The sequence below is a fragment of the Zootoca vivipara genome, chromosome 9 (assembly GCF_963506605.1).
Source record: "Zootoca vivipara chromosome 9, rZooViv1.1, whole genome shotgun sequence".
Lineage (NCBI taxonomy): Eukaryota > Metazoa > Chordata > Lepidosauria > Squamata > Lacertidae > Zootoca > Zootoca vivipara.
The window spans coordinates 38,970,480-38,997,507 of NC_083284.1; the positions used below are offsets into that span (position 1 = coordinate 38,970,480).

At 40.4% G+C, this 27,028-nt stretch overlaps 1 protein-coding gene across 4 annotated transcripts in view; it reads right to left on the reverse strand.

Moving 5' to 3' along the window:
• Positions 1–27,028, reverse strand: part of LRBA (LPS responsive beige-like anchor protein) — a 357,361-nt gene that overhangs the window by 231,165 nt on the left and 99,168 nt on the right. For 3 of the 4 annotated variants that reach the window (XM_035113959.2, XM_035113955.2, XM_035113961.2), the window contains exons 32-35: positions 26,218–26,296; positions 25,789–25,922; positions 21,433–21,494; positions 2,778–2,842 (exon numbers count right to left, since the gene is read on the reverse strand). In XM_035113959.2, coding sequence (XP_034969850.1) covers positions 2,778–2,842; positions 21,433–21,494; positions 25,789–25,922; positions 26,218–26,296 — 340 coding nt within the window. The remainder of the gene's footprint in view (positions 1–2,777; positions 2,843–21,432; positions 21,495–25,788; positions 25,923–26,217; positions 26,297–27,028) is intronic. The other variant, XM_035113958.2, reaches the window with a different exon arrangement.

Below are 27,028 nucleotides of genomic sequence, written 5' to 3' on the forward strand. Positions count from 1 at the left end.
GGAAGGTGGAACAGGAGAGAAAGGAAGCCAGGTGAAGATAACACTAGGCTCCTGCTCCAGCTGCACAGGCTTCGTTTTGTTTTAAAGTGCATGATTTATCCACTGCATTTTACAAATGCTATGAGCAGCTTCAAGGTCTCCAGTGGAAAGGCAGGATTTAAATCTAATAAATAAATAAATAAATATAACTTTATGTACTAAGTGAATAAAATATAATCATATGTACATTCTACAGCAGTTGACATACTTTTGCAAGAGGTGGGAGGATGTATTTGCATGTATTAGCATTTTTCTCCTCCAGCACAAGATTCAACAGCCTTCAAGTGATCAGAGCACACACTCCTTCATCACCAGGCATGCTATCTGCTGGCAGCCATGAGAGAGGCACCGAAATGAACACCCACTCCTGCTATCAACATATGGAGGGTGGTGGAGAAAGATAGTTTAGCACTGTGTGTCATATGAATGAACACACAGTAAGCACCCCCTATAGTATATGCAATTATTCCTTTTGAAATGCTGATATTTGAAATATTAATACTATACTGTGTTAGATGGAAATATTATATATTCGAATTTGCACCATATATTGCTAATTGCTCGCTCTTTGTACACAGCTGAGTTCACAAAATGTAAATGCTGTCCAACAGTGACAATTGGATATGAAACAGAATGAGGCATTTAATTTACCAGATACGTTAAAATGACCCTAAATTGAAGCATTCTGTCCAAACTGTGCCTTTTCTCATATTAACTGCTACTACTATCTGAATCCACAATAGGGAGATTCTCATTCCAAAATAGGAACTGAGGGTTTTTTTTTTTGCTTTACCTCTTAGAATGCATTTGAAAAACCAAGGGGGGTTAATGTCTTTGAACCTCATGGCTATATAGAGATTGCAGGATAAAATGTAACTGGCTATGTCTTCAATTTCACTATCTCCAGGGATTAATATGAACCAGGGTTCACCCATGGAATTTGTGCAAAGTACTTAATCTCAAACATCTGAAATTACGGAGTGAGAAGACTAGTAGTTCAGAGGATATGGCTTCAGTTTCAGGAAGCCTCAAACCCCAGAACTCTAATTTTATAAATTAAGAACTATATTCAAACAGGCACAATCTGAAACTGTTAAGTACGGCCGTTATATCTGTTCTCTAACTCCACATTATAGCTTCTTTTAAATCCCTTGAAGTTAAAAATACCTTTCAGTGAACACTTTCCAGTGCTCACCTCAAGCAATAATGCATTATCATTGCATAATTTGTTCAATCAGTTTGCGAAACATTATCAAAAACTCCAAAATTATGGGAAGTTTAGCAATGAACATCATATAATCACACTAACCTTTCTGACAGCCCAGATTTCACTATACTGTTAACTTCGTATACCCACTTTATCCCTCTTTTAGAGAATTTTTAACTATGTGATGAAAAAAACATGTTGGAATTAAACCAATCAGCCTCTCTAGGTCTTTGTGTACACTTACTCTCCCACAATATTTCATCTATCTACAAGCTTTCTATTGCATTGAGAAAGTAGCTTTAAACCAGAATGAACTCTTATTGTCTTGAACAGCTGACTCTGCATTTTACCAAAGTAGCTAAAGCACTCTTAGGAGAGCAGCCAGAGTTTACTACTTGACACAGGATGAGAGTGCTAATCACTAAGGAGGAGGGAGTACCGGTAGTTAATCTCTCTGCTAATAAAGATTACTTTGGATTTAGAGCTCACCAAGTCTTCATTTAAAATTTACATTTTAGTGGATGATTCTCTGACTATACTAAGAGAGACTAAATAAGGGTATTCTTCTTTTCCATTCATTAAGTGCTTTATTCATTTTCTATATCACTACGGTCACTACTTCTTGTGCGATTATTATGTATTTTTGAATTACTTAGGAAATATATATAATTCTACTGAATTTAAGTGCACGCCAAAGTTAATGTTTCTGCCATGACCTGTCATTTTCTATAACACACCTTGTATTCCTGAACTGAACTGAAAGTATGAACATCTAGGCTTACTCTGAAATTTCTTATAACAAAAATCCTTTTGATGAAGGGTGCTTATGCAAAAATCAGTTGGTATATTTATGTATTGCATTTATATACCACCTTTCTGCCACAGCACCCAATGAAATATATACAGTACACTTGCTTTTTTTCTATTTCTTTTTTTAAAAAAATGCCTGAAGTGGTCAATTTGAGAAATTTCACATGCAGACACGTAACTAATGAGACCTTCAAATCACTAATCTGAGACCCCACAACAGCGCTCTATAACCTGCGCCCCAACAAGTCAAACACAAGCAGCCAGCATGTATTGGGTCTTCAAATGACCCAGTAGAAGTTTCAGCTTAGCAGGTCACAAACTGTGCAGGTCTGCCATAGGCATGTTATATCACTATGACTACAGATAAGAGAAAATGCCAAACCACAACAGAATATGGGAGCAAGCCTGTGCGGGGGACGGGGGGGTGGGGCTGATACACTCGCCCTGAGTCTGAGATGCAATTTTGTTTGAGTTATTCTAACAAGACTTCCTCCCCAGGTTCAGACAACCTCTGCATAGACCTGTACAGGAGATTTAGCGGCTCAATCAGATTCACAAAGTTAACGGTATAATATTTCTAAAGGAATGCAAATGTACGCTACCAAATCCAAAACACTTTACTTGTAGACAAAGTACTTCATAGGTCAGCAACAGAAATTAATCAGAATTTGCTCAATATGAATAATGGTCATTATAGAAATTAATATAACTAGGAAGTTACCTTCCTTCGTTGACAAGCTCAATGAAAGCTAGCCCAGCATTCTTCTGTATTGAGTTCTGCCACTCCTACAATGCAAAAGTGAGAAAAGGTAATTAAAGCTGCATTAAAAGAACAAGTTTACATTAAGTAAACCAGTGAAAACAGTTATAGTAAAAGTTAAGATGGTGACAGGTTACAAACAACCATTTTAGAGACAGAGAAATACCTGTTATAAGAATTTTAAGGATCACACACACACACACACACACATATAATGTTCATAACTGTATATATAAACCACATGTCTGAAACCCCACAAAAAAGGTCCTGAACAAATTGACCTCAAATATTTCTTCAAGGTCAAAGTGGGAAACCTCCCCATTGTCTCTTTCCGCCCAAATCCTGTCCGCACAAATCCTGTCTTAAGGGCACATTCAAGATATGAACAGAGTGTGAGCCTGTGACCTAGATCCCGGAATTAAGTAGTTATAAGAGTGGCCAAAACCCAGATAATGCAATCAGGTACCTTGCCAGACAGGAGATAAACAACACACTCAGGATTCTGTTGTAGACTGCCCCTTCTGTGATGTATGTATGATGTATCTGGGGCTGGTCTGGAGTTTGAAGGTTGGAAATTTAAAAAGTCTACATAAGGGCTTGCGTGCCTATGCTCGAGGTCTCCCCCCCCCCCCGAGTGTGGGAGGAGCACCCTGTTGCAACAGCTTTAATAAAGATCAGGCTTACTAGCTGCCTTGCTTCTCAATATTCTCTGGTTGGCCTCTATTATTTTCTCCTAAAAAGAGGAGTCTATATGGGTTCTTGGGTACCCCATAAGGGGGGAAAGTGCAGTTTTTTTCTTATAACATACCGCAAGGTATTAAAATTTTGACTCAAAATTCATATATACACAACTTTAATTTTTTTTAAAAAAGGATTGGTTGTGCTGGCTAAGTATGTTCAACACATGCAGACCATGTATTGTTTGTACTGTAAACAATGTCAGCTGATGAGCATGACCACATCTATCCACAAGAATAAGAACATCTACCTACAAGAACAAGAACATTCAATCTAAGCATTCAGCATACTGGCTTCCTACTACAAGGGTGAGAGAATACCAAGGTGAATAGGTATTAAGCCTGTCATCACCACAGATGTAGGTTAGGCAAAAATATTTTTATTCTATTTTATTCTATTTTAAAAATACTTTTCTTTTTTTAATCAACACCCACTTCAACTGACAAGGCCCCTAGAGTTGCTTACAGATGGGGGGAGGGGAGAGAGGAAAAATGAAACTCATAGTTCTCATAACAGCTTTCTGGTACGGAAACAGTTCAACCAGCTTGACTGCATGGCCATTGTTAAATGACAGAGGAAGAAGAGTTAAAAGGCAGCTGGTCCTTAGGCAGAGACTGTAGATGAGTCCTTCTCCCCCTTTGGGGCAGCCTCTTGCCCAAGGAAGCTTCACCACCAAGCACAGTTTTGATCTCAGGTTTCCTTAGATCCTTTCTCAGGAAACCTTAATCCAGGGCACCACACCTTATCAGCTCTCATCACAAACCTCAATATTTTATTAATACCAGCCAAGAGAGCTGGATTGCTGAACAAGCCTTGGCACCTCAAGAAACAGTCCAATCAGCAACTGGCCCATGGCACTGCTACCATGGAAATACTGCAAAATAAATGAGGTCTCCAACCAACAGGGTGTTTGGGGAGTTGCCTTGTGCCTTCCTCTATAGCAGGCATCCCCAAACTGCGGCCCTCCAGATGTTTTGGCCTACAACTCCCATGATCCCTAGCTAACAGGGCCAGTGGTCAGGGATGATGGAATTGTAGTCCAAAACATCTGGAGGGCCGAAGTTTGGGGATGCCTGCTCTATAGGCATGCCTCAATTTGCAAAACAAAAAAAACCCACATCTGAATAACTAGAAGCATTTTGTGTGTATTTTTGCTCATAGGCCTATAAAGCAATCAATCATAATTATGTATTCTTTCTGCTACAATTTTTTTGGAGTATGCAGTTGTATACCACAACAATGGGCACTAAAGTGACTGTTTATGCTGCCTAAAGGTAAAGGTAAAGGGACCCCTGACCATTAGGTCCAGTCGTGACCGACTCTGGGGTTGCGCGCTCATCTCGCATTATTGGCCGAGGGAGCCGGCGTATAGCTTCCAGGTCATGTGGCCAGCATGACAAAGCCGCTTCTGGCAAACCAGAGCAGCACATGGGAACGCCGTTTACCTTCCCGCTGTAGCGGTTCCTATTTATCTACTTGCATTTTGACGTGCTTTCGAACTGCTAGGTTGGCAGAAGCTGGGACCAAGCAACGGGAGCTCACCCCGTCACAGGGATTCGAACCGCCGACCTTCTGATCAGCAAGCCCTAGGCTCAGTGGTTTAACCACAGCGCCACCTGGGTCCCTAGATGTTTCTATTGTTTTGCCAACATGCCTCTTCACTTGTTTTAGCATTCATTCACAAAATATTGGCAGAAGAAGTGTTGGAAAGTGGGGATATAAATGAAGAGCTATCATTTTCTCCAAACGACATCATGCAAATGTTTTTGTCTTCAAACAATGGCTTTTACCTTGAATCCCACTCAGTGTAGTGCTTCATAACTTAATTTCTGAAAACAGAAATTGCCCAAACTGAGAAGCAAAGGCATTTATCTTTGTTTTTTCCAGGGTAACTCTCTCTATCACAGACAAAGATCAGAGAAGATATTAGTCTAAACCATGGGTGTCAAACACAAGGCCCGGGGGCCAAATCCGGCCCTCCAGACATCGTCATGTGGCCCGCCGAGCGCCCCAGCCAGCGGGACCCAGCAGCGGGACCTTGCTGCTGAAGCGCCGCGCCGACAAAGCGCCGACAAACAGCTGGGGCCGGGGAAATGCTTTTTGCCCCTGGGTCCCTTCGCACTCTTTTCTGGCGCTGAATCAAGGCGGTGACCCCCCCTTCCCTTTCTTTCTTCCTCTCTCTCGTTCTTATTCTTTCTTTCCCTCTCCTTCCTTCCTTCTTTATCTCTGTCTTCTCTCCCTCTTTCTTTTTCTTTCCTTCTTTATTCCTTCTTTCCTACTCTTCTTTCTCTCACCTCTTTCCTTCCTCTCTCCCTCCTGTTCCCTCTTTTCTTTCTTTCTTTCTTTCTTTCTTTCTTTCTTTCTTTCTTCCTTCCTTCCTTCCTTCCTTCCTTCCTTCCTTCCTTCCTTCCTTCCTTCCTTCCTTCCTTTCTTCCTTCCGTCCTTCCCATCTTTCTTCCTCTCCCTCATTCTTATTCTTTCTTTCCCTCTACTTCCTTCCTTCTTTCTCCCTTTCCGTCTTCTCTCCCTCTTTCTTTTTCTTTCCTTCTTTATTCCCTTCCTTATTTCCTACTCTTCTTTCTCTCCCCTCTTTCCTTCCTTCCTCTCTCCCTCCCACTCCCTCTTTTCTTCCTTCCTTCCTTCCTCCCCTCCCCTCCCTCTCCCTCTCCTCAGAAACATAGGATGCTGCTTTATACTTCTGGCCCTTAAACCCTGGAACCAGGAGAGCAGCTCCAGTGAGTCAACCTCAGCCTGTCCCTTTGGTGAAGGGTGGTGGCTCACTGGCAGAATATCTGTCCTGCATGCAGAAGGACCCCAGCATCTCCAGGTACTAGTAGCTCTGCAAAGGTCCTGCATGAAACCCTAGCGAGCCTCCACCACCCAGTGCAGTTACCAAAAATCATTTTTCAATAAATTGTACAATAATTGTACATTTGAATATCTACTTGCCATTATTCTGACTATGTTTCTGCTTTCAGAGCTAGTTATTACTTACATTATTACAAAAAACAGTAATAATTGAATGCAGTGACAATAATTTATGATAATAAAGAGTGGACACATAGTCCTACAGATACAACCGGCCCTTTGAGGGTGACCAAACTGCTGATGCGGCCCCCGATGAATTTGAGTTTGACACCCCTGGTCTAAACAAATTTTTTTAAGCCACAGGTGAACACTCCCTTAAGCATGCTTTAATAGCTTGGCGGGGGAGGGGGGCAAAATGTAACAACCAATGTCTTTCATGTTTAATGCAATGTTTCAACACAACACATATATCCTGTACTGCAATTACATTCTCAGCGCTGACTGCATTGTTATGTCAAGATCTTTGTTATCCTTCTCCCAAAGGTGCTGATGAAAAACATGTTAAAAGCCTCAGAGTCGACCACTAATGTAGCTGAATAACTGGAGAATACATTTCAGCACTTTCAAAAGGAAGGACTGCAAGAGGAGATCGACCAAGTCAATAATTTCATACCTGCTGTAAGCTGAACTTAATCGACTACTATTTCCTATGCCTATAAAATCTACTGCTAATGTACATGATCATAATTACTGTGCAGTCTATAGTGAATCTATAGTAAATACTTAAGCACGGACAAAAATGCAAGTAGCTATGAGATGTAAATTGTCTTAAAGTGCTGAAAAGAACTTTGCATGGGGCAAAGGAGGATGGCAGTACAGATATCTAGAGGGCGTGTTCTTCAGCTTAGGGTCCTTGAGATCATTTCTTAGGAACTGGAGGTGGAAATTAAGAAGCTGAAATGCAGCAGACAGAAGGCACTGTTCTCTTGATGAGCAAGGGTAGAAGGCCAGGATCTACTATTTTTACAGGGTCTGATCTGTCCAGAAATATCATCCTTCCTGCCAATTTCAGGGGCCAGTGTTACACACTCCTATCATCTGCTCTGGTGTAGGCTCTAAGGCAGGCATCCCCAAACTGCGGCCCTCCAGATGTTTTGACCTACAACTCCCATGATCCCTAGATAACAGGACCAGTGGTCAGGGATGATGGGAATTGTAGTCCAAAACATCTGGAGGGCCGAAGTTTGGGGGTGCCTGCTCTAAGGCCTGAACATGCACAGTTCCAGGTATTCAATAAGCTAGGGTCAAGGCTTAGACTTAGAGCAAAGGGCCCTATCAGTACGGTCACATCACACCCCGAGTCAATTCACACATTGCATTTTCAAATCAGTAGCTCCTTCCTGAAGCATTTCAGATCCAGTTCCTCCAGCTCCACCTCAAGATCCATCTTTTCCAGATCCAGCAACTAAGTTCATAAAACCTGGACTGAAAAGCATAACCCCTCAAGATCTTGATTCAGGTACAGTTGCTTACTGTCTCAGCCCGGTTTTGACATTTAAGTGTTCCTCCACTTACATGGACTCAAGGAATAAATAAATGGTACAGGCAGTGCTTTTTTTCCCTTTAAAAAAATGTTTAGGGGTACTAAACTCAAGAAAATCACCATTTTATAGTTCAAATAAAATAACTACAGTAAATGGACAAAAGTCCAAAGATTCACAAAATGTTTAGGGGTATGCGTACCTCCTGCGTACTCCCAGAAAAAGAAAGCAGCTCCAGAAACGGTGCCTGCGCTTGTGCCGACGCTGGAAATCGTGTCTACGCAGCCGCAGCTGCGATTTCTGGCGCTGCAGACATGCGCAGAAGCCATTTCTGGTGTTCCGGACATGGGCATTGCGGCACCGGAAATTGCATCTGTGCAGCCGCAGAAGCGATTTCCAGCGCTGTGGACATGCACAAAAGCCATTTCCGGTGTTCCGGACATGGGCAGCGCGGCACCGGAAATTGCTTCTGCGCACGTCTGGCCCATGTCCGACGCACGGACAATAGTCCGTGCAAATGCTCCTGCCCATGGCCGGAAAACGTTGCCAACACCTGTGCTAGGGAAACTCCAAATGTTATGCTAATTTTAGTGTTCAGCATCTGTACCAACTTGCAGATAGCACCAAACCAGGGGGTGGGGAGTTACCCTGTTTCTCATATTTTAAGACATACCCATAAAATAAGCCATAGCAGGATTTTTAAGCATTCAAGGAATATAAGCCATACCCCGAAAATAAGACATAGTGATAGGCACAGCAGCAATACCGGCCATGGCAGGAGGAGGAGGAGGAGGAAAAATATAAGACATCCCCTGAAAATAAGCCATAGTGTGTTTTTTTGAGGAAAAAATAAATATAAGACATGTCTTATAATATGAGAAACACGGTAGACAATGCCACTGAAGACAGAATTAGGATTCAAGACAGCGTTAACAGATTTGAGAACTGGGCCCAAACTAACAGAATGAATTTCAACAGGGAAAAATGTAAGGATCCATACGTAGGTAGGAATAACCCATTGTGCAAATCTAAGGTGGGGACAAGTGGATTGGCAATGCTACATGTGAAAGGATCTAGGGGTCTTAGTAGACTACAAGCTTAACATGAGTCAACAGTATGATACAGCAACCAAACAAAGAGGAAAAAATAAGCTAATAGTATTCTAGGCTGCATCAACAGAAGTATAGTATCCTGATAAAAGGGAGTAATAGTACTGCTCTATTCTGCCCTGATCAGACCACACCTGGAGTACCGTGTCCAGTTCTCGGTGCCACAATTGACAAGCTGGAACATGTGCAGGTGGGGGTGACCAAGAAGATCAAGAGTATGGAAGCCAAGCCTTATGAGGAACAGTCATGTTTAGCATGGAAAAGAGGAGATAGTCATTATTCAAATATCTGAAGTACTGTCACGAGGAGGATGGAGCAAGCTTGTTTTCTCCAGAGGCTAGGACCCAAAGCAATTGATTCAAGTTCAAATGAAGAAAAGGAGACTCTGACTAAACACAGGAATAACATTCTGACAGTAAGAGCTATTTGAACAGTGGGAAAGTCTCCCACAAGGGGTGATGGACTCTCCTTCCTTGGAGGTTTTCAAGTAGAGACTGGATGGCCATCTCTCTACTTGAGATTCCTGCATTGCAGAGGATTGGGCTAGATTATTCTTGTAGTCCCTTCCAACTCTGAAATTTTATGATTCTATAATTTTATGACAGAAGGGTAGATTTTGGCTAAGCGTTTAGAGAAATGTGTTGACATAAAAAGGGAGCCAATTACCGGTACCTCAAGGGGTAGTAGACTTGTTGGGGGATGCTCTAGCCCTGCATTTCTTGCAACAAGCAGAGCGTTGGAAAGGATGGCCTATTACAGGATCCCCTCCAGTTTTATCATTTATGGTATATGAGAAGGGACAGTATGTAAGAGTTCGGTTTTGTCAATTATGCAGCTGAACAACTTTGCACAGATCTGAGGCATTAAGCACTTCAAAATTTCTTAGAAATTTATAAGAAAATAGATTTGTAATGTAAAAACATAGCAGTCTGTTAAAAAAAAAACCTGCTCTGGGAAAGCAAGCTTAGCCAAGCAATATTATCCACCTGATCAATACAGATGGTATTATTTTTGATTTGTGGAAAGCATGGCCTCCATGGGGCTGTCCCTGAATACGGTAAGTCTGGCCCAACTCATAGCCACGGACATGCCTTGGACCTGGTGTTGGGATGTTGGTGATCTGACACTAAGTAAAAGTGTCTAAAGAAGTGCCATGGTCAGATCACTACCTGGTGCAACTGGACATCTCTGCGACCCTTCCCCTCTGCAGGGAGGTGGGACCGATTCGGTTTCCAGAGAGTGGTAGGGGAAGCTTTATCCCATGTTGATGGCCTTTCAGCCGATTCCCTGGTGACCCACTGGAATGTGGAGTTAACCAGGGCTATTGACTGTTTGGCTCCGAAGTGCCCTCTCTGATTGCATGGAGCCCGGACAGCCCCATGGTTTTTCACAGATCTGAGGGCAATGAAACAATCGCTGAGACGGCTAGAGCGCCAGTGGCAGATAACTCATTCTGAAGCTGACCAGACACGGGTTAGAGCTCAATGCCGAGCCTACCAAGTGGAGGTAGCGACGGTGAAGAAGACTTTCTTCACTGCCTCTATTGCACCTGCAGAAAACAGCAGCAGGAGACTTTTTCAGGTGGTTTGCAATTTAGCGGAACCACCTGCTCCATCGGGGCCCAGTAAGGGGCCACAAGATCTCCTGCAATGATTTTGCAAAGTTTTTTTGCAGATGAAGTCGCTCAGATTCGGGAAGAAGTAGACTCCATCGTAGGAGGAGGGCAGGAGCGGGGGAGTGCTAGAGTTCTGTCTGGTCATGATGTGTGGGATCAATTCCAATCTGTTACCTCCGAGAATGTGGACAGGCTGCTTGGACGAGTGAAACCAACCACTTGTCTCCTTGATCCTTGCCCATCCTGGCTTATAAAAGCTAGCTGGGAAGGGCTGGGCGATGGGCTTCGCAGGTTGGTGAATGCTTCTCTCTGTGAGGGAGCCTTCCCAAACCCGCGGTTATTAAACTGCTTCTTAAAAAAGCATCTTTAGATGCGGCCAATATGGCCAAATATCGCCCAGTCTCAAATCTTCCATTCTTGGGCAAGGTGATTGAGCGAGTGGTTGCTGAACAACTCCAGGCACGCCTGGAAGAAGCGGACCATTTGGATCCCTTCCAGTTGGGATTCAGGCCTCATCATGGGACTGAAACTGCCTTGGTCGCACTGGTTGATGATCTCCGGCGGGCTAGGGACAAAGGTGAGAGCTGCTTCCTAGTCCTGCTGGATCTCTCAGCGGCTTTTGACACCATCAACCATAACATCCTTCTGGACCGTCCAGAGGGGTTGGGAGCTGGAAGGCAGTGAAGGTCCTGTGTGAGTGCCTGGAGGCAGTTGAAGGATGAATGGCAGCTAACAGATTGAGGTTGAATCTGGACAAGACAGAAGTACTGTTTGTGGGGGACAGGAGGCAGGCAGTGTGGAGGACTCCCTGGTCCTGAATGGGGTAATTGTGCCCGTGAAGGACCAGGTGTGCAGCCTGGGAGTCATTTTGGACTCACAGCTGTCCATGGAGGGGCAGGTCAATGCTGTGTCCAGGGCAGCTGTCTATCAGCTCCATCTGGTACGCAGGCTGAGACCCTATCTGCCCGCGGACTGTCTCGCCAGTGGTGCATGCTCCTAGTTATCTCTCGCTTGGACTACTGCAATGCGCTCTACGTGGGGCTACCTTTGAAGGTGACCCGGAAACTACAACTAATCCAGAATGCGACAGCTAGACTGGTGACTGGGAACGGCCACATAACACCAGTCTTGAAAGACCTACATTGGGTCCCAGTAGGTTTCCGAGCACAATTCAAAGCGTTGGTGCTGACTTTTAAAGCCCTAAACGGCCTCGGTCCAGTATACCTGAAGGAGCGTCTCCACCCCCATCGTACTGCCCAGACACTGAGATCCAGCGCCAAGGGCATTCTGGCGGTTCCCTCATTGCGAGAAGCCATGGTACAGGGAACCAGGCAGAGGTCCTTCTCGGTAGTGGCACCCACCCTGTGGAACGCCCTCTCATCAGATGTCAAAGAGAAAAACAACTACCAGACTTTTAGAAGACATCTGAAGGCAGCCCTGTTTAGGGAAACTTTTAATGTTTAATAAATTATTGTATTTTAATATTCTGTTGGAAGCTGCCCAGAGTGGCTGGGGAAACCCAGCCAGATGGGCGGGGTATAAATTATTGTTATTATTATTATTATTATTAATTATTATTATTATTATTACTGATAAGGGGCAATAAAAGTTGTTCTAAGTCCACCCATCTACAAGCTCTCAACAGATGATCATCATTAAACCTCTATCAAGCATCTATGTACTGAATTGTACAAATGTGTTCTATTAGTACGTGGTCTGACTATTTCGCAACACTAGTACTCAAGACAAATGGCAGCTGCTGCCCTCTGAGGTCTGAAGTCAAGCCTTTAGGGAATCTCAAAGCCCAAATGGAAAAAACAAGGGCTGTTCATTAGAGGCTGCTCCAGGCTAAAACTTTCAAGGCTGCCATTAGAACTATATAGAGGCTAATTATTTTTATAAGGCTAAAAAAAAAAACACTACACAATGTGTTCAGCTATAAGCAGAAAGTACTTTTTATTCCATTCCATTTGAAAACTATTGCTCTTGTCATCAAAACAAAGGCAGTAAGGAACAAGATTTTAAGTCACATTACACTAGTTAAAAGAATTAAATTTACCAATGCCAAAAATGAGCTTTATGATGTTCACTTTAATCTCATATGAAATAGTCCAAGAAGCTGGCACAATCCAATGTGTGTCCTACATCTGCCTTTTGAGACTTGAGAAGAGGAAGATTTGGTATAGCACTGGAAAAAGGAAACGCCATGGAAATTATGTGTAAATCTGACACTTAATGTAGATTCAGGTCCTATTCAGTGCCTGAAAGTGTTATGTCTGGGACCCAAGAATTCGTCATAAGCACCAGGGTTTTTTATGGGGGTGGGGGGGCACTCAGATCAAGACAAAGAAGCAAGGAAAGAAACAATAATAACACCCCCTCCCAAGGAAGGGGAGTTCTAGTAATAGATAAATCTGTTTTTTAATGTTCATGGTCAAATCCAGACCATAGCCAAAATACTGATCCATAACCATTTGTAAAAAAAAATACATTAAGACTCTATCAATGCAGATTAAATAATTATTAGAATAATTAGCTCCTACAAGTCCATCTAGAGAATTACAGCATTATTCCTTATTTAAAAAAAACATTTGAAAACAACTATGCTAACTCAGTTAAAGGAAGGAAAATGCAAAGAAAACAGATTGAGAATGATTTATATGAATGCATAGTGCTGAAGTTAATTACAACTAACCCAATAAAATAGTGCCTTTATTATTGTACAGCAAGTAATAGCCTTAGACACAGAAAGCAGAGCTCTTTCTACTCTTTTTCGTATGCTCAGTCCCACAGCACACTACATTAAGAATTAAATAAGTTGTAAATATGCCATACAGAAACAGCAGTTTTTAACTAAAAGCAGAAGACTCCCCTGCTGTTTAACCATTCTGTGTATTCCACTCTGAGCAGGCTTCCTATAAACTGGTGTTATATTGTTGTGCAGTAAATACCTGAAATTACCTTATAATGAGTATTTAATTTTAATACTTAAATAGAGAATTCAAGGCCACAATGAACTTTTGTACAAACTGCAGAGGTACTACTTTTTATCTTTCAAAAGAAATAAGCACTAATTTCATACAGCCATACCATGTATTGATAAAATTATCGTGTTTTAAATACAAACTTCTTTCCTTCCAGCATAAAGTTTTCTTTCAAAGCCATATGGTGCATATGTTTGTAAAACATAGCACACTCACAAAATTCAATATTTATTCATTTCACAAGATTTATACATTGCTTTATCATAATAAAACCTCAAAGCAGTTTACAAAAAGAATAAAACATAATTGTAATTAAAAACCCAGTTAAAGGCATTTAAAACTAAATAATTATATCAAGGACAAGCTAAAAACCAGATCAGAGGTAGAGTACAGTGGTCTTAGCTAGGACCTCTGAACAAAAATATATTTTGCTGATGGCATGATTCATTGGGTAAGCATCACATCAAACATCCAAATGATTCAACCACAGGAACAAAACTTTTTGTTGTTGTTAAAAGGTGTGGCATTTACTGTAACAACTTCATGATGAGTACCAGCACCTATTTTTTTCTAGAAGAAGAAAAAAAGCACTGCCTACAACCAAGCTGGTGCCAAATATATTGCTCTGCTTTCCTTTGCACCACATCAGCAAAGCTGAGAGTGGGTTATTGTTATCTGGGCAGCCCATAACATCCATACACACCACCCAAGCTTCTGCTCCAGAGAGATCAGCCCAGTGCTGCTAACACAGCAGTTGACTTCACCCCCAGAAGCACATCACATTGTCTCTAGAGACAAACAGATGGCATCAGTGACCACCTGTGAGCAATCAGCAGGCAAATGAACAAAGGTAATTAACCACGCTTAATATTAAAACTAGCATGAGAATCAAGTTGGCCAGACACCTCTTTTGAATTAAATATTAACTCTTCTCTGTTTGAAAACAAAACGAAAACTGGACGCCAAAAACTGAACACAAACATTCTGCTCTGAGTGCAACTAATATTGTATATCATATCACTAATAAAGTTAGGAGGAAGAATGTCCTCTCAACATCAGACACTGTAACTATGGTTGGAGGCCAACATATGCCTATTCGCTCTTGCAAGGCCCAATTTAAACCTGCCACACAGCTTTCATTTGCCCATGCCAGTGCTCTGCACTGCCAGCTTCTAGTTTAAAATGGCACTTCCCTTGGCTGCTGTCCCATATGTAAGCATCCTAAATAGGCCAGCAATCTGTGAGTCTGGCAGACACAATGGTAGCATGCTAAAGCTGAACATGCAGAGGCTGGTGCATGTAGTAAATACTTTTTAAACACAGCCATCTGTGTGGAAAGCCTACACAGGTAAGTGATTTATATGTTGCAGTATCAGGTTTAAAATCAAGCCTGGGTAGCAAGAAACTATCTAAATTGCCTCAAAATAACTGCTCCCACATTTATAATTGGTGTAAAAAGCGCACAATTGCTACCACACTCTAGACTTTCTATCCTACGGCCAGTCAGCTTGCATCCATTCCCCTAGTCTAGCCCCTTTTTCCTAAGCTCTCAAATTAAACAGAAAAGCTGTAAAACAGCAGGTTCTCAAATTAAAGCACACTTTATGTTCAGGGGTCTCCACACTTATAGGCTGACTTCCTGTCAGGAAGAGCTCTATTTCACTGCCTAGCCCAATCAGCAGGGAGCTCAAAGAATTAAGTGCCAGTTGATATTACTTTGTTTTACATTTACCACCCATGAGAATATTGTTCAAAGATCCAGTTAGAAAACCAGCATGGTACCATCCTTCTGACTAGACTGCCAAACCACAGGGTGTGCTCTCTTAGCACAAAATTCACCTTAAATGGTTGGGTTTTTTTAAGTCCTAGTGTGCGAATGAAGCAATAGGATGCCTTGAGGTTTGAGGGGGGGGGATGGGGCCCTTGCTTCTGCAGCTAAATTATGACCTTTTAGTTCTTAACATCTGCAGTGGGATACTTTAACTTAAAATTGTTCTGCTATTTTGCCCCCGCCCCCACCAAATAAAACCCCTTACTGAAAATACTGAATTTATATATATATTAGAATAATGCAATTTTTCAAGAGTGGTCACTAAAATAATTAAGGGAAATTGAAGCATGTGTGCACACACCAAACAGCAGGACTACATATCTGTAATTTACCTATGTTAAAGTACTGCTTTGTTTTGCATATGTTCCTTCAAATGTGTAACTGTTTCTGGCGTTCTGGTCTCCAACATCCTTTAAGCACAGAGAATCTTATCTTGAACACTACACAATGTTTAGAGTTGACCAGTTAGGCTAGTCTAGAAAAATCTTCACTCTGATGAATCTAAATGTACGTTTCCTACTCAGGATCAAAGTTTTCTCTTTTGGGGTGTGGGGGTGGGAATATTCCGCAAGTTTGAAGAAGAAGCAAATAGGCTGCATGTGCTTGGTGCCTCTATGTTTGATCAAGAAACTCTTTTCCACCTCCCAGCCCCCATTGGAGTGCTTTTGACAGCATTGAGATTCCTACATTCCAATGTGAAACAGAGAGGAAGTTGTGCTCACGTCACTACGATAATTCACTCTGAATAATTATCTTTTTGGAATTCAAACATGAGAAGGAAAGGGCCCCCATCTGAATTTCCAAATCAGCGTCATTGCTTTATAAACATGGCATTTGTGTTCAACCTCCACAGACTTTCCCGGAATTCTAAGGCAGTGTTTATAATAGACCCTTTAAAAAACCCACACATTTAAACAAATTAGGGAGTTTTTATTTCCAACTAGATATTCTGCTATGCCAGGTTGGGAACCTGCGGCCCTCCAATTAGACTACAACTCCCATCTGCCCCAGCCAGCATGCTCAATGGTTAGAGATGATGGAAATTTAGTATAGCAACATCTGTAAGGTCACAGGTTCCCATTCCTGTCCTGTGTTGAAGAAACTGAACTCTGCTATTTTCCAAGTAAGCGGTTTAGCAGAAGGCAGAAACACACAGGAGGTCCCACATAGTGAAACCAGTTGTCCAAGTAAGTAAGTAAGTTACGACTTTGTAAAAGGTTGTCTGTAGCATAAGGGAGAGGGAGGAGACGAGAATGGTATGTCCTGAATGTCCCATTCAACAGCCCTCATATTGGAAGCATTTCTCAGAGAAATCAATGACTTAAATGTATGTATGATTGAGCAGGAGATGTGCCATGCACCAAACCTCACATAACACACACAGCTTCTTGCTAAGTAAGACTTTAAGTTACAAGAATTTGAAATTGTCCTTTTGCTACCACTTTTCATTTCTGGGTGAACATTCTGGTACCAAATCAGAACTATAGCCTAATCCTGGATTTCTTTATTGATTTCTATGGGCATTTTCACTTTCAACCCAGAGATAATATAACATGGATTTTGCAATGTGAACCTTGAAATTATCTATCCAGACAAAGGAGCTTCTCAGAATGTTTATTCTCTATAGTTCATAGTCACCTATGTTTTGAAAAGGTTTGGATGCTTGCCGCAGGGGTCGTACCCAAGATTTCAATGATGTGATTGTTACATGAAAGTTGCATATGGGTCCCCTTGAGTTGAGATCTTGTAAGCAATTAGGCTACTCAGATAAGTATAATAGATCACAAAAGCCTTGCCCTGAGTAAGTACCTTAGCTCATCACTATGTTTTTTTTTAGTTACAGGTGTGTCCACACCCAGCCATGAGCAATTTCATAGGAACCTGAGACACAGATTTTTCCAGGCAGCATGTCAAATAGTCAAGGTATTTTATTAGGAGTCACTTAAGTGCAGATTTCTGACTCCTTTTCATGCATTAAGTAAGTGTTCATAATCCTGACTAGGATACTGTACAAGAATTAAAAACAAAAACAAAAAACACAATGGGTCTACTGCACACTTTCTAGCGGAGCAAGGATTTTACTTCTTATAGCTGAAAGTTGAGGGCTTACTCTAAATCAGATCATCTGAAGTAAAAATGCTGATCTTACATGAGAGTCTCATGAGTGGTTCTTGCTCTTCCACCACCTATACAAAAGTCTTTTCCTTTGCAATTGTAAGAGTTACATAGAACTTTCACCCATTAATTCAAAGTAATCTGAAAATAATAGTTTTAATCCAAAGGAACAGAATACAGTACAGATAGGATGGCAGAACTCACAGCCTTTTCTGGATGCATCATACGCACCACTTGATATCCTCTCCAAAAAAGGGTTTAAAATACAAATAGATGCGCAACATCGAACACAAATATTTTAGAGCAGAGAGTATTTTAAAAGATTGAATTTTAATAAGCTTCGGTACAATTAATTCAGAGAAATAGCTCAGTTAATAGATCTGATAAATAAATCATTGTGTACATGGGAATGTTCACTTACACACACTTGAATCTGTATGTGCAACCCTACAGAAATCAGCAGTGTTTTTACTCCAAATAGAATATAACAATACCTTGTATAAGAATGGTGTACTACAGTAGCAAAGAAGTAGCTCTACATACATTAAGGACATGATTCATTTAAAGGAAACACGATGCTGAGGATTCCATTCGTTTGGCTGTTTTAATTACTTGGGCAGGAAGCTGGGCCCAGACTAGATGGTATTTCTAGTTTCAATGTACTATATGCATTTCTGATAAATGGGAAAAGAATAGATGACCTGGCAGAAGGCTCAGACAATAACATGTGATTTACAGGACATAAATGCAGCTACTATAAGATTTATCTGACAGCCCTCTACGATAGTGGACTGTTGAGTATCCGATGGAATGATTTCTAGTCTGGAAAGTCTACTACTGAGTAGCCATACACATTATTTATTTATTAGATGTTTTGGGTTGAAACCATTTTTAAATGATGCACTTCACAATGCTCAGCCATAAATTTAGCTTTAAACTCTGGAGGGGAGGTAGTGTTATTGGAATGTATGTCAGACTGAATTAGGATGAGCAACACAATGCTTTTATAAAGTGGCCTTGAATGCAACGCTGAGTCCTTCAAAAATGATATTAATGTCAAATAAGCAGGAACACTTTTCTGTTAATATTAAATGCAGAATTCCTTATGTTGCAATAGTTAGATATTCAGTGTCAGAACTGAATGCCACTTTAAAAAGTGCTTTAGGATGTTGGGTTATTTTTGTACATTCAGCTGGCTTGTTAGGCAGAGCAAAGCAATACTATGTTAAACAACTTGAAATTTTGCCCACGGGTGGGGGGGGGGACTAAGACACTCCAAAGATACTGGTCAAACATAAGACAGTGAAATACTGCTGAATAAAATGGATTTTTTTTCTACTGTACTACAATACAGAATAATCTTACAAGACCCTCAACAAAAGTTGTAGTCTTGTCTTTTTTAATCCATGTAAAAATAATGAACTTTTTTTCTCAAACCACAGGTATTTGGGAAATGATGTGTCAGACAAAGCCTAACAGTAAAGCAAGACTAATAGGTATGAGTAAATAATATTTTGAGAGAATTACTGATTAATATTAGGTACATATCACAAAAGTATTAATCAAAGCAGAGATCTAATTTAGCATCATGTCCAACAAATTTGTAAAGTTTTAAATCATGCTTGCAGATGCTTATTTGTGACTACTTTGTATTATTTATGTGATTAAAAACTAGTTTTTGACCTGATCTTTCGATCTTTGGCACTCCTTCCTCTCCATCTCTTCTTTAAAAAAATTAATTAAACTTTTAGCAAGAGGGTCGCTTCACTTCCCCCCTCCCTTGTCCCACAAAAAGAAAAAAATCAATCAAACTCAACCCCATCTCCTTCCAGTATCTGTAAAATGTCGAGCTGAAATTCAATTTCATATCTCTCAAGCTTTCATGTAGCAACAGACAGTTTACCTCTTAAGAAAATAAATCACTTCTGTGATTGCCATACTGACCTCTCTGAATTAGGAAAATTCAAAGTGAAAAATGTAATTATCACCCCAGATCAAATCTGTATACATCTGGAGCTAATTTGATTTCTTACACCACTTTTGCACAGTCAACGAAATATTTCAGCTATTCTTTGGTATGAAAGGATGTTATGGGTTTGGTTTGCTGTATTGGTTTATTTCAAGTATTTCATATAAAACCTGATGTTTCACTGCTACCAACTCAACTAACCCATTGCCGTATTCTAACATTAGATTACCATTAAAACAGCACTGTGACATGTATGACAAATAGGCACATTAGAGCATGTCATTTATTCCATTTTAGATTGCATCAGTACCAACACTATCCAGTGTGGAGACACACAGCAGTTCTCAAGGTATACTTCGTTTTGCTTTTTTGAGCCAAGAAACAATGGGGAGATCAGGACGTAACTGAAACTTTGTTATTTTTTCCCAGTATACAGTAAGGGGCATTTTAACCCAAATAATTTTTATGCATTGAGTGCTAATGTTCAAAATGCATTTCAAGTAGTATATCTACACTTCGGAAGATGACATTTTTTAAAACACACAAACAAACCCTGTTGTGGAAAACAAGAACTGAAATTGGATGAAAACTCTAGATTTTTGCCAAGTTAAGTAGCACATAACAAGCTTCTATGCATTCCAAGAAGAGGAGGAGGAAGAGGAGGAGGAGGAAGCAATTCTGTCAACATGGTTCTGACTACATCACTGAATAATAAGGCAACTAGAAACATAACTGGCTCTTCACTAGTTCATTGCAAAAATCCATTAGGTGTAATCTCCAGAAGTAATTGTTTTTATTGCACTTTATTGTCAATGCAGGTTATTGATTTTTCACACCTTCTATGATTCTTTCATTTGTATTCATGAAATGTCCATCAGCACAGTCTAAATACATTTGGCAATATAAGCACTAAAACGAATAAATCGATGTAAAAAAAACATTAATTTTACATTATCCTTATTCGTCAGGCAAGTAAACCATAAGGGCTTTAAATGAAGGTCAAAGGTTTTGAAATGGGTCAAAACCCTTGACCTCTAGACCAATAACCTTCCCATTAAAAAAGGCTATTTTAAAGTTTTAAGTAGGGGAATTTACTACCAGGAAGGTATCATTTTTAAAACGCCAAAAAGAAAAGCTCGATAGAAACCTCATATATAATTACAATGGAGAAATCTAGGAGATGAGTAAAGTGCTATTTGATCTACTACATACTATTATTTGTTGACAACTCTAATTTTTCAGATTAGATTTTCTGTTAATCAAAGTGAAGTGTAACACTGATTTTCAGAGCAGCAGACATACTGTGTTTCACAGATCAGAAAATTCAAATAGATGGCAACTGTGGTTCAGTTTTTCCCTCAAGCTAATAAAAAGTGACCAGTAAGGAACACCATATATTTTAGAGTTTTTTTTACAAATACAAAAAGCCAAAACCTTTTCTTCCAACATATCTGAAATACAATTATACTAAATCCATGTCAAAATCTTTATTTCACAGATTGACCTGCTTAAACATAAAGTTACTTAATCTAATGTATGCACCATTATTAAAATACTAGAAAAGGTTAAGGAAACCAAAATTTTAGGACATTATCTAACTGATCACATGAGATCAACTAGTTCCTATAAAGCATTCATCTTCAGCTGCTGGGTCATACCCTACTCTAATAAGGATGCTTTTTGGACCACTATGCATTTTGGACCTTTTTCTTAAGAGATGGCAAAAGGGAAAGGGAAATATTGGGGGGGGGGAGAAAGGACAATCATATATGGGGGAAAAATTAAAAGTAGGGCCTCATGATGTAGGTGAATCCAGAAAGGTCAAAGACTACTGCTCCAAATCATAATTGCAATTGTAAAGGATTTTTTTTAGCAGCAACTCACACTCAAATCAATTGTAACCCACCTGAGAACAAAGTAGCATGACCAGCTCCACAACAGAACTACTAGATTTCATGCACACCAAACCTAAAGAAGAAGAAAAATAGAAAAGATATATAGTGATCTACTTGGGTTTATGTTGCAATTCATATTTAGTACCTCCTGGAAATCCTACCCAAGAGTCTATTTTGTTAGTATTCTCTCTGTATTGTCAGTATGGTTTATATTAACAAAAGGAGAAATCTTACAGCTTCAATTTGTTTAAGCATTCAATCCTAATATATCAGTATAAAACATGCTAAAAGCAGGCACCAGTTTTAATCACTGCCATGCAGTATTTTGATATAAAATGATGCCTTGGAGCTATTTAGCTGAGATTACATAAATATTTGTGTTCCAAGTTAATAAATGCATACATAGCATATGGTATATTGATTTATAGTACTTACATTTCTTCACCTTGGAGTGGGTTGATCATTATATATGCAGAGAAGGGAAATGGCTCTATGACCTTTGCTTTCTCCATTGAGCTCTCTCCCTCCAGCCCTCCAGCTATCAATCAAGTTTCCATTTTGTTTCATGGCAGCAGACATCCCAAACACTCTTATTAGTACTTTGACCCTTGACCCTCACCTAAACCTTAGGGGGGAGGGGAGTGCAAGCAGTACCTATACATTTGTGATTAGTTTATAAACTAATTTGGTTATTATTAGCGATTCACACTTCATACTAGTTTCCTAGTATAATGTGAAAAGGTGTTATCACAGCCTAAGATGGTAGAGTTTCTAGTCATTAACCTGTGCTTCCACATATTTAGAACTGTTTTGGTTTGGTTTTGCTCCTCTTTCGGATCAATTATTAATAAAACTAGAAAAGCTAACTAAGTCAGCAATAGTCAGCATTTAGTGGGTTAGAAAAATATAAAGTCAATAGAGCTAAAGCTTTAAGGCACCTTTTTACTCATATTCTTCTAAACAAGATGTCACAACAATGTAGCTCCCACTGTAAGCACCATACCTAAAAACATAAAACCAGAAACTGGCCACTCACAATGCAATGCAATATAGTCTGCACATCTGTTTCACCATCACACATTGGAATATACAAACCTTTTCAAAAAGACGACTGCTGTAAAATTTAACTACTTGTATTAGAAACAGTTGCTGAAATTCATTCAAGAACCAAATGTTGGTTCTGGAAATACCCACAACAGCCACATTCGAACATAACAGTAAGCCAAGGGCCTAAACCAGGCATCCCCAAACTTCGGCCCTCCAGATGTTTTGGACTACAGTTCCCATCATGCCTGACCACTGGTCCTGTTAGCTAGGGATCATGGGAGTTGTAGGCCAAAACATCTGGAGGGTCGCCATTTGGGGGTGCCTGGCCTAAACTAAACTGCATGAGCTGCATGCTGGTACACTCAGCATGATCACTAGTAATATTCCCTTCTCCTGGCGTGAGTAGGTAAGTAAAGTAGGGAAAGCTTAGTGTTATATCTAAACCTGGGGTCATGGTTTGTGTGCCCTAAGAAACCACAACTGCTAAACAGGTTTAAACCATGTTTAGCAGTTTGTTGTTGGCTTACTGGCTGTCAATTGTTAGGACAGAGCAAGGCGCGATCCCAGGTTCAGATGAATGCTAAGCTGTTCCCTTCCATGTTTGTTTATTGCTCATGCCAATAAACGGAGTGATCAGGCTGCATACACCAGCATGTGCACAGTATTGTTTATCAAGCCAAGAACTGTGGCTTACTAATAGGTGAAAGCATACTTGATATGTACAAAATCTTGTTTCAGGAATTTTACAACACAGGAAAGCGTTTTAAGACTTCTTCTAAAATGGGCAAGCCAATTAACATTCTGCATTGAACAGGCCTCAGTAAAGAAAGCTTTTTATTGCACATTCCTCTACTATTCTTAGTTAAATAATAACTGCATGTTCTGTGAAATGGTTGAAAGAAACCAATTATGATGGATTTTGTTACCAAATATTTATAGCTTCAAACACAAGTGTGTTACAGTACATGCATCACAGTGAAATACGCCTGTACTGAGAAACCACATATTTGTTTCTATGATCTAGGACCTACTAATGGACTTCCAATTGCCTTGAAGTGTTCTCCTCTCCAACAAAAGAGTGCCACATGTGTCACTCACTTTACCCCCATGGAAGTTGTTATGTGCTCTAATTCGGAGGCATGGTAGAAGTTACTGGAAGAATCACAGAAACTAGACACCTAAATGAAAAATGGGCATTGAAACTGGCAAAGGGGAAAATCAACACTGTGAATGATTGTATGCTAAGAATCAATCCAGGAAAGAAGAACAAGCCCTTTAAACCAAATTGTCTAGTTCACAAATCATTTCTGCCTCCTAATATTATATCTTAATTCTGCCCAGCAAAAGACCACCATCTGCCTGCTTTGTTATAAGGCAAGTTTCTCTGTGCAAATCAGTCTCAGATGTTCAAGGGTACTGTGTGTTTCCTGCTCTCCTGTTTCTCTAGAAACTGCCTTTCCCTCTCATGTTTTTCTACTCTACAAATTGCTTCTCTTGAACTTTTTTGCACAAAGTTTTTCTTATTCATTCAATCTGCAAAATACTGAAGAGAACCTGCTCTCAGCCTCTTTGATATTAAAACTATACAATACCTTACATTGATCAACTTGATACACTTGGCTGCTTCAACCTTTGAAACTGACAGCGTATCTAGATCATACAGACTTTTTGCTGGACACGCAATGCTAAATACATTTTCTCCCCCCTTTAAAATCAGAACAAAACCCATGCCATCATATGCAAGAAGGAATTTTGCTCTTTAAAAGGCACTAAGGCTATTCAATAGTCACAAAGGAATAGAAGAACTGGTTTAATCTAATCTAATATCCTATTTATGGCATTGATAAAGATAAGATGCTTCAGTCAAAGGCAAAAGTTCAACAACAATTCTAGTCTACCAGTGAACTTGAATTCTTGTTAAACTTTGCCTATGAATACTGTTGAAAAATTATAGCCTTTTTTTTTTAAGGCTAATGCCACCCAATACTGTTCTGATTCCTACCTCCTACAACTTGTAGCAGGGATGGGGAACCTGTTGCCATCCAGATGTTGTTGCACTCTAATTCCCATCAGTCTAGCCAGCATGATGATGGAAGTTATAAGCTCAAGAGTATCTGGAGGGTCAGATGTTCCCCATCACTGACTAAGACACCTAGAATGATGGCAAGGGCATCTCAACCGGAAACACTGAGAACCAGGCTGGTGAAGTATACAAGCCCTTCTGAGTCTAGAATGGCTGTAAAATGAAGGCAATGCAGCTACAATAGGCTACATCTTTGATATAATGGAGTAATGGCAGAGAAGGAGAACAAGAGAGAGGATTGGCTATGAGAAGAACCAATTTTAAAAGACCATTAGAGGAGGAGAAGTGGATGGAAGGAAGAGCTTATCAGATAACAGGCATCCCCAGACTTGCCCCTGCAGATGTTTTGGGACAATTGCCATCATCCCTAGCTAACAGGACCAGGGATGATGGGAGTTGTAGTCCCAAAACATCTGTAGGGCCGATTTTGGGGATGCCTGAGATAGAACCAGGGCATTTAAGTTCCTGGGGAGGATGAAAGACTGGGAGGCAGGTAGTTGTGCATGTACACTGGAGTTCTCAGCACCCACTTTCTTAATGCAGATCCTTACACCCTACAAAAAGGCTAATTCTTAGAGACTGTCCTTTTTAGTATTTGATGTAGCACGAGGGTCTGCAACAGGAACAGGGGGGGAAAAATGACAACTCCAATGTGTATACAGTGGTACCTCGGTTTAAGTATACAATTGGCTCCAGAAGTCTGTACTCAACCTGAAGTGTACTTAACCTGAAGCGAACTTTCCCATTGAAAGTAATGGAAAGTGGATTAATCCATTCCAGACGGTCCGCAGAGTACTCAACCTGAAGTGTACTTAACCTGAGGTATGACTGTAATTGGTTCTGGAAGTCCGTACTTAACCTGAAACGTACTTAACCTGAAGCGAACTTTCCCATTGAAAGTAATGGAAAGTGGATTAATCCGTTCCCTATGGGTCCAAGGAGTACTTAAACTGAAAGTACTCAAACCGAAGCATACTTAACTGAGGTATGACTGTATATGAACCTTATATACACATGAACCTTTGGAGATCCTAACCATAGTAGATGAAAAACAATCCAATGTTTTTGATAATAGAATACTGTATAATAGAAGCAAGTTAATAGGAAAATTCTAGTATGATTTGGGTATTGCTTAAAGAATTCCATTACGTAAAAAGTAACATTAAAACTTCACCCTTCTTGCATTTTTAAGTATTAAAATATTTAACCTTATAATGAATTAAAGAGGGGAACTTACTTGTACCTTCTATCAGTAGCTCTTGCCCATGGCTACCCAAAAGAGTACGTGACAGGAAAGGAGCAAAATCCACAAATATCTCTCTCAGAAGAGGGGCAGCCTTTTCCAAAGCATGCTCAAGCCTTTCTGTAATGCTAAGAGATTGACAAGGTTGAAGAGGGGGACCCCAGGAAGCTAAAATGCTGCAAGAATATGAATATATGCACACAAAAGTACAACAGGAGTACCCAAAACAGTTGCTAAACACCGCTGTGCTTTATTTCTTTTTAAGTTACAGTAGTAGTGATAGAAATCTAAAACTTCCTATTGACCTCAAATGAAAGAGCACAATCCACTCCGAAGTGAAGAGTGAGTCCCATAATTACTTAAATAAATAGGAAAGTGATACACCCTGGTTCAAGAAAGTTAAAAGTTATTTTAAAAAAATACCTCATGTTTGAAGCAGAATCCTCAGGCACAGAAGAAACTGTAGGAACAGATGGTAATCTTGAATTTGATGATCCGCTGCCTGCAGAAGATTTTAATAGAGCTTAGATAGCATATTAGCATATGAAGCTTCCTTAAATGGATTCAGACCATGGGTCCATCTAATTCAGAGCTGTTTACTGAGACAGTACTCTGTGGTAATAGCTCTCCACAGCCTTAAGCAGAGATCTTCATTAGTTCTAGTATCCCAAGATCCTTTTAGCTCAAGATACCAGTGATTAAAATGTACATCAGTGGTGGGAAACCAGGCCATTATGACCAACCCATGCCCACCTGCCAATTGCCTGAAGTCACATATGTCGTAGGAAGGTTAAAAGGCACCTGGGCCAAAAGGAGCTTCTGAAGTGCTTATTGCGGGCACACATGCTAAACGCTGTCTGTGGTGCCCACCCCTTCCCCACAGAGAATGAGGCAAGAGACCAGAGTATGGGTTCAAATTGGCCTTAACTTTATTGAGCTTCAGAAGTGGGAAATTTGGCACAGGCCTTGGCAGGTAACCCTCTCAGCCTGTCTGGCTGGGGAAATGCTGGCTGATGAGGTGCAGTGAGAGGGGACTGCAAAGCACAAACTTACACAGCATGCCTTTCTACTAACCTCGGTCCGGGAGTTTGACCTACATGCTGCCGCTCTAGGGCCAGGGACTCCCGGTTTTGCCCTTTCACATTTTTATTTGATTTACACAGCTCCCTCTCTAGCTTTGCAACATTTGTTGCAAAGATGCTGCTTAACGAAGTTCCTTGTGCATCAGAGGCCT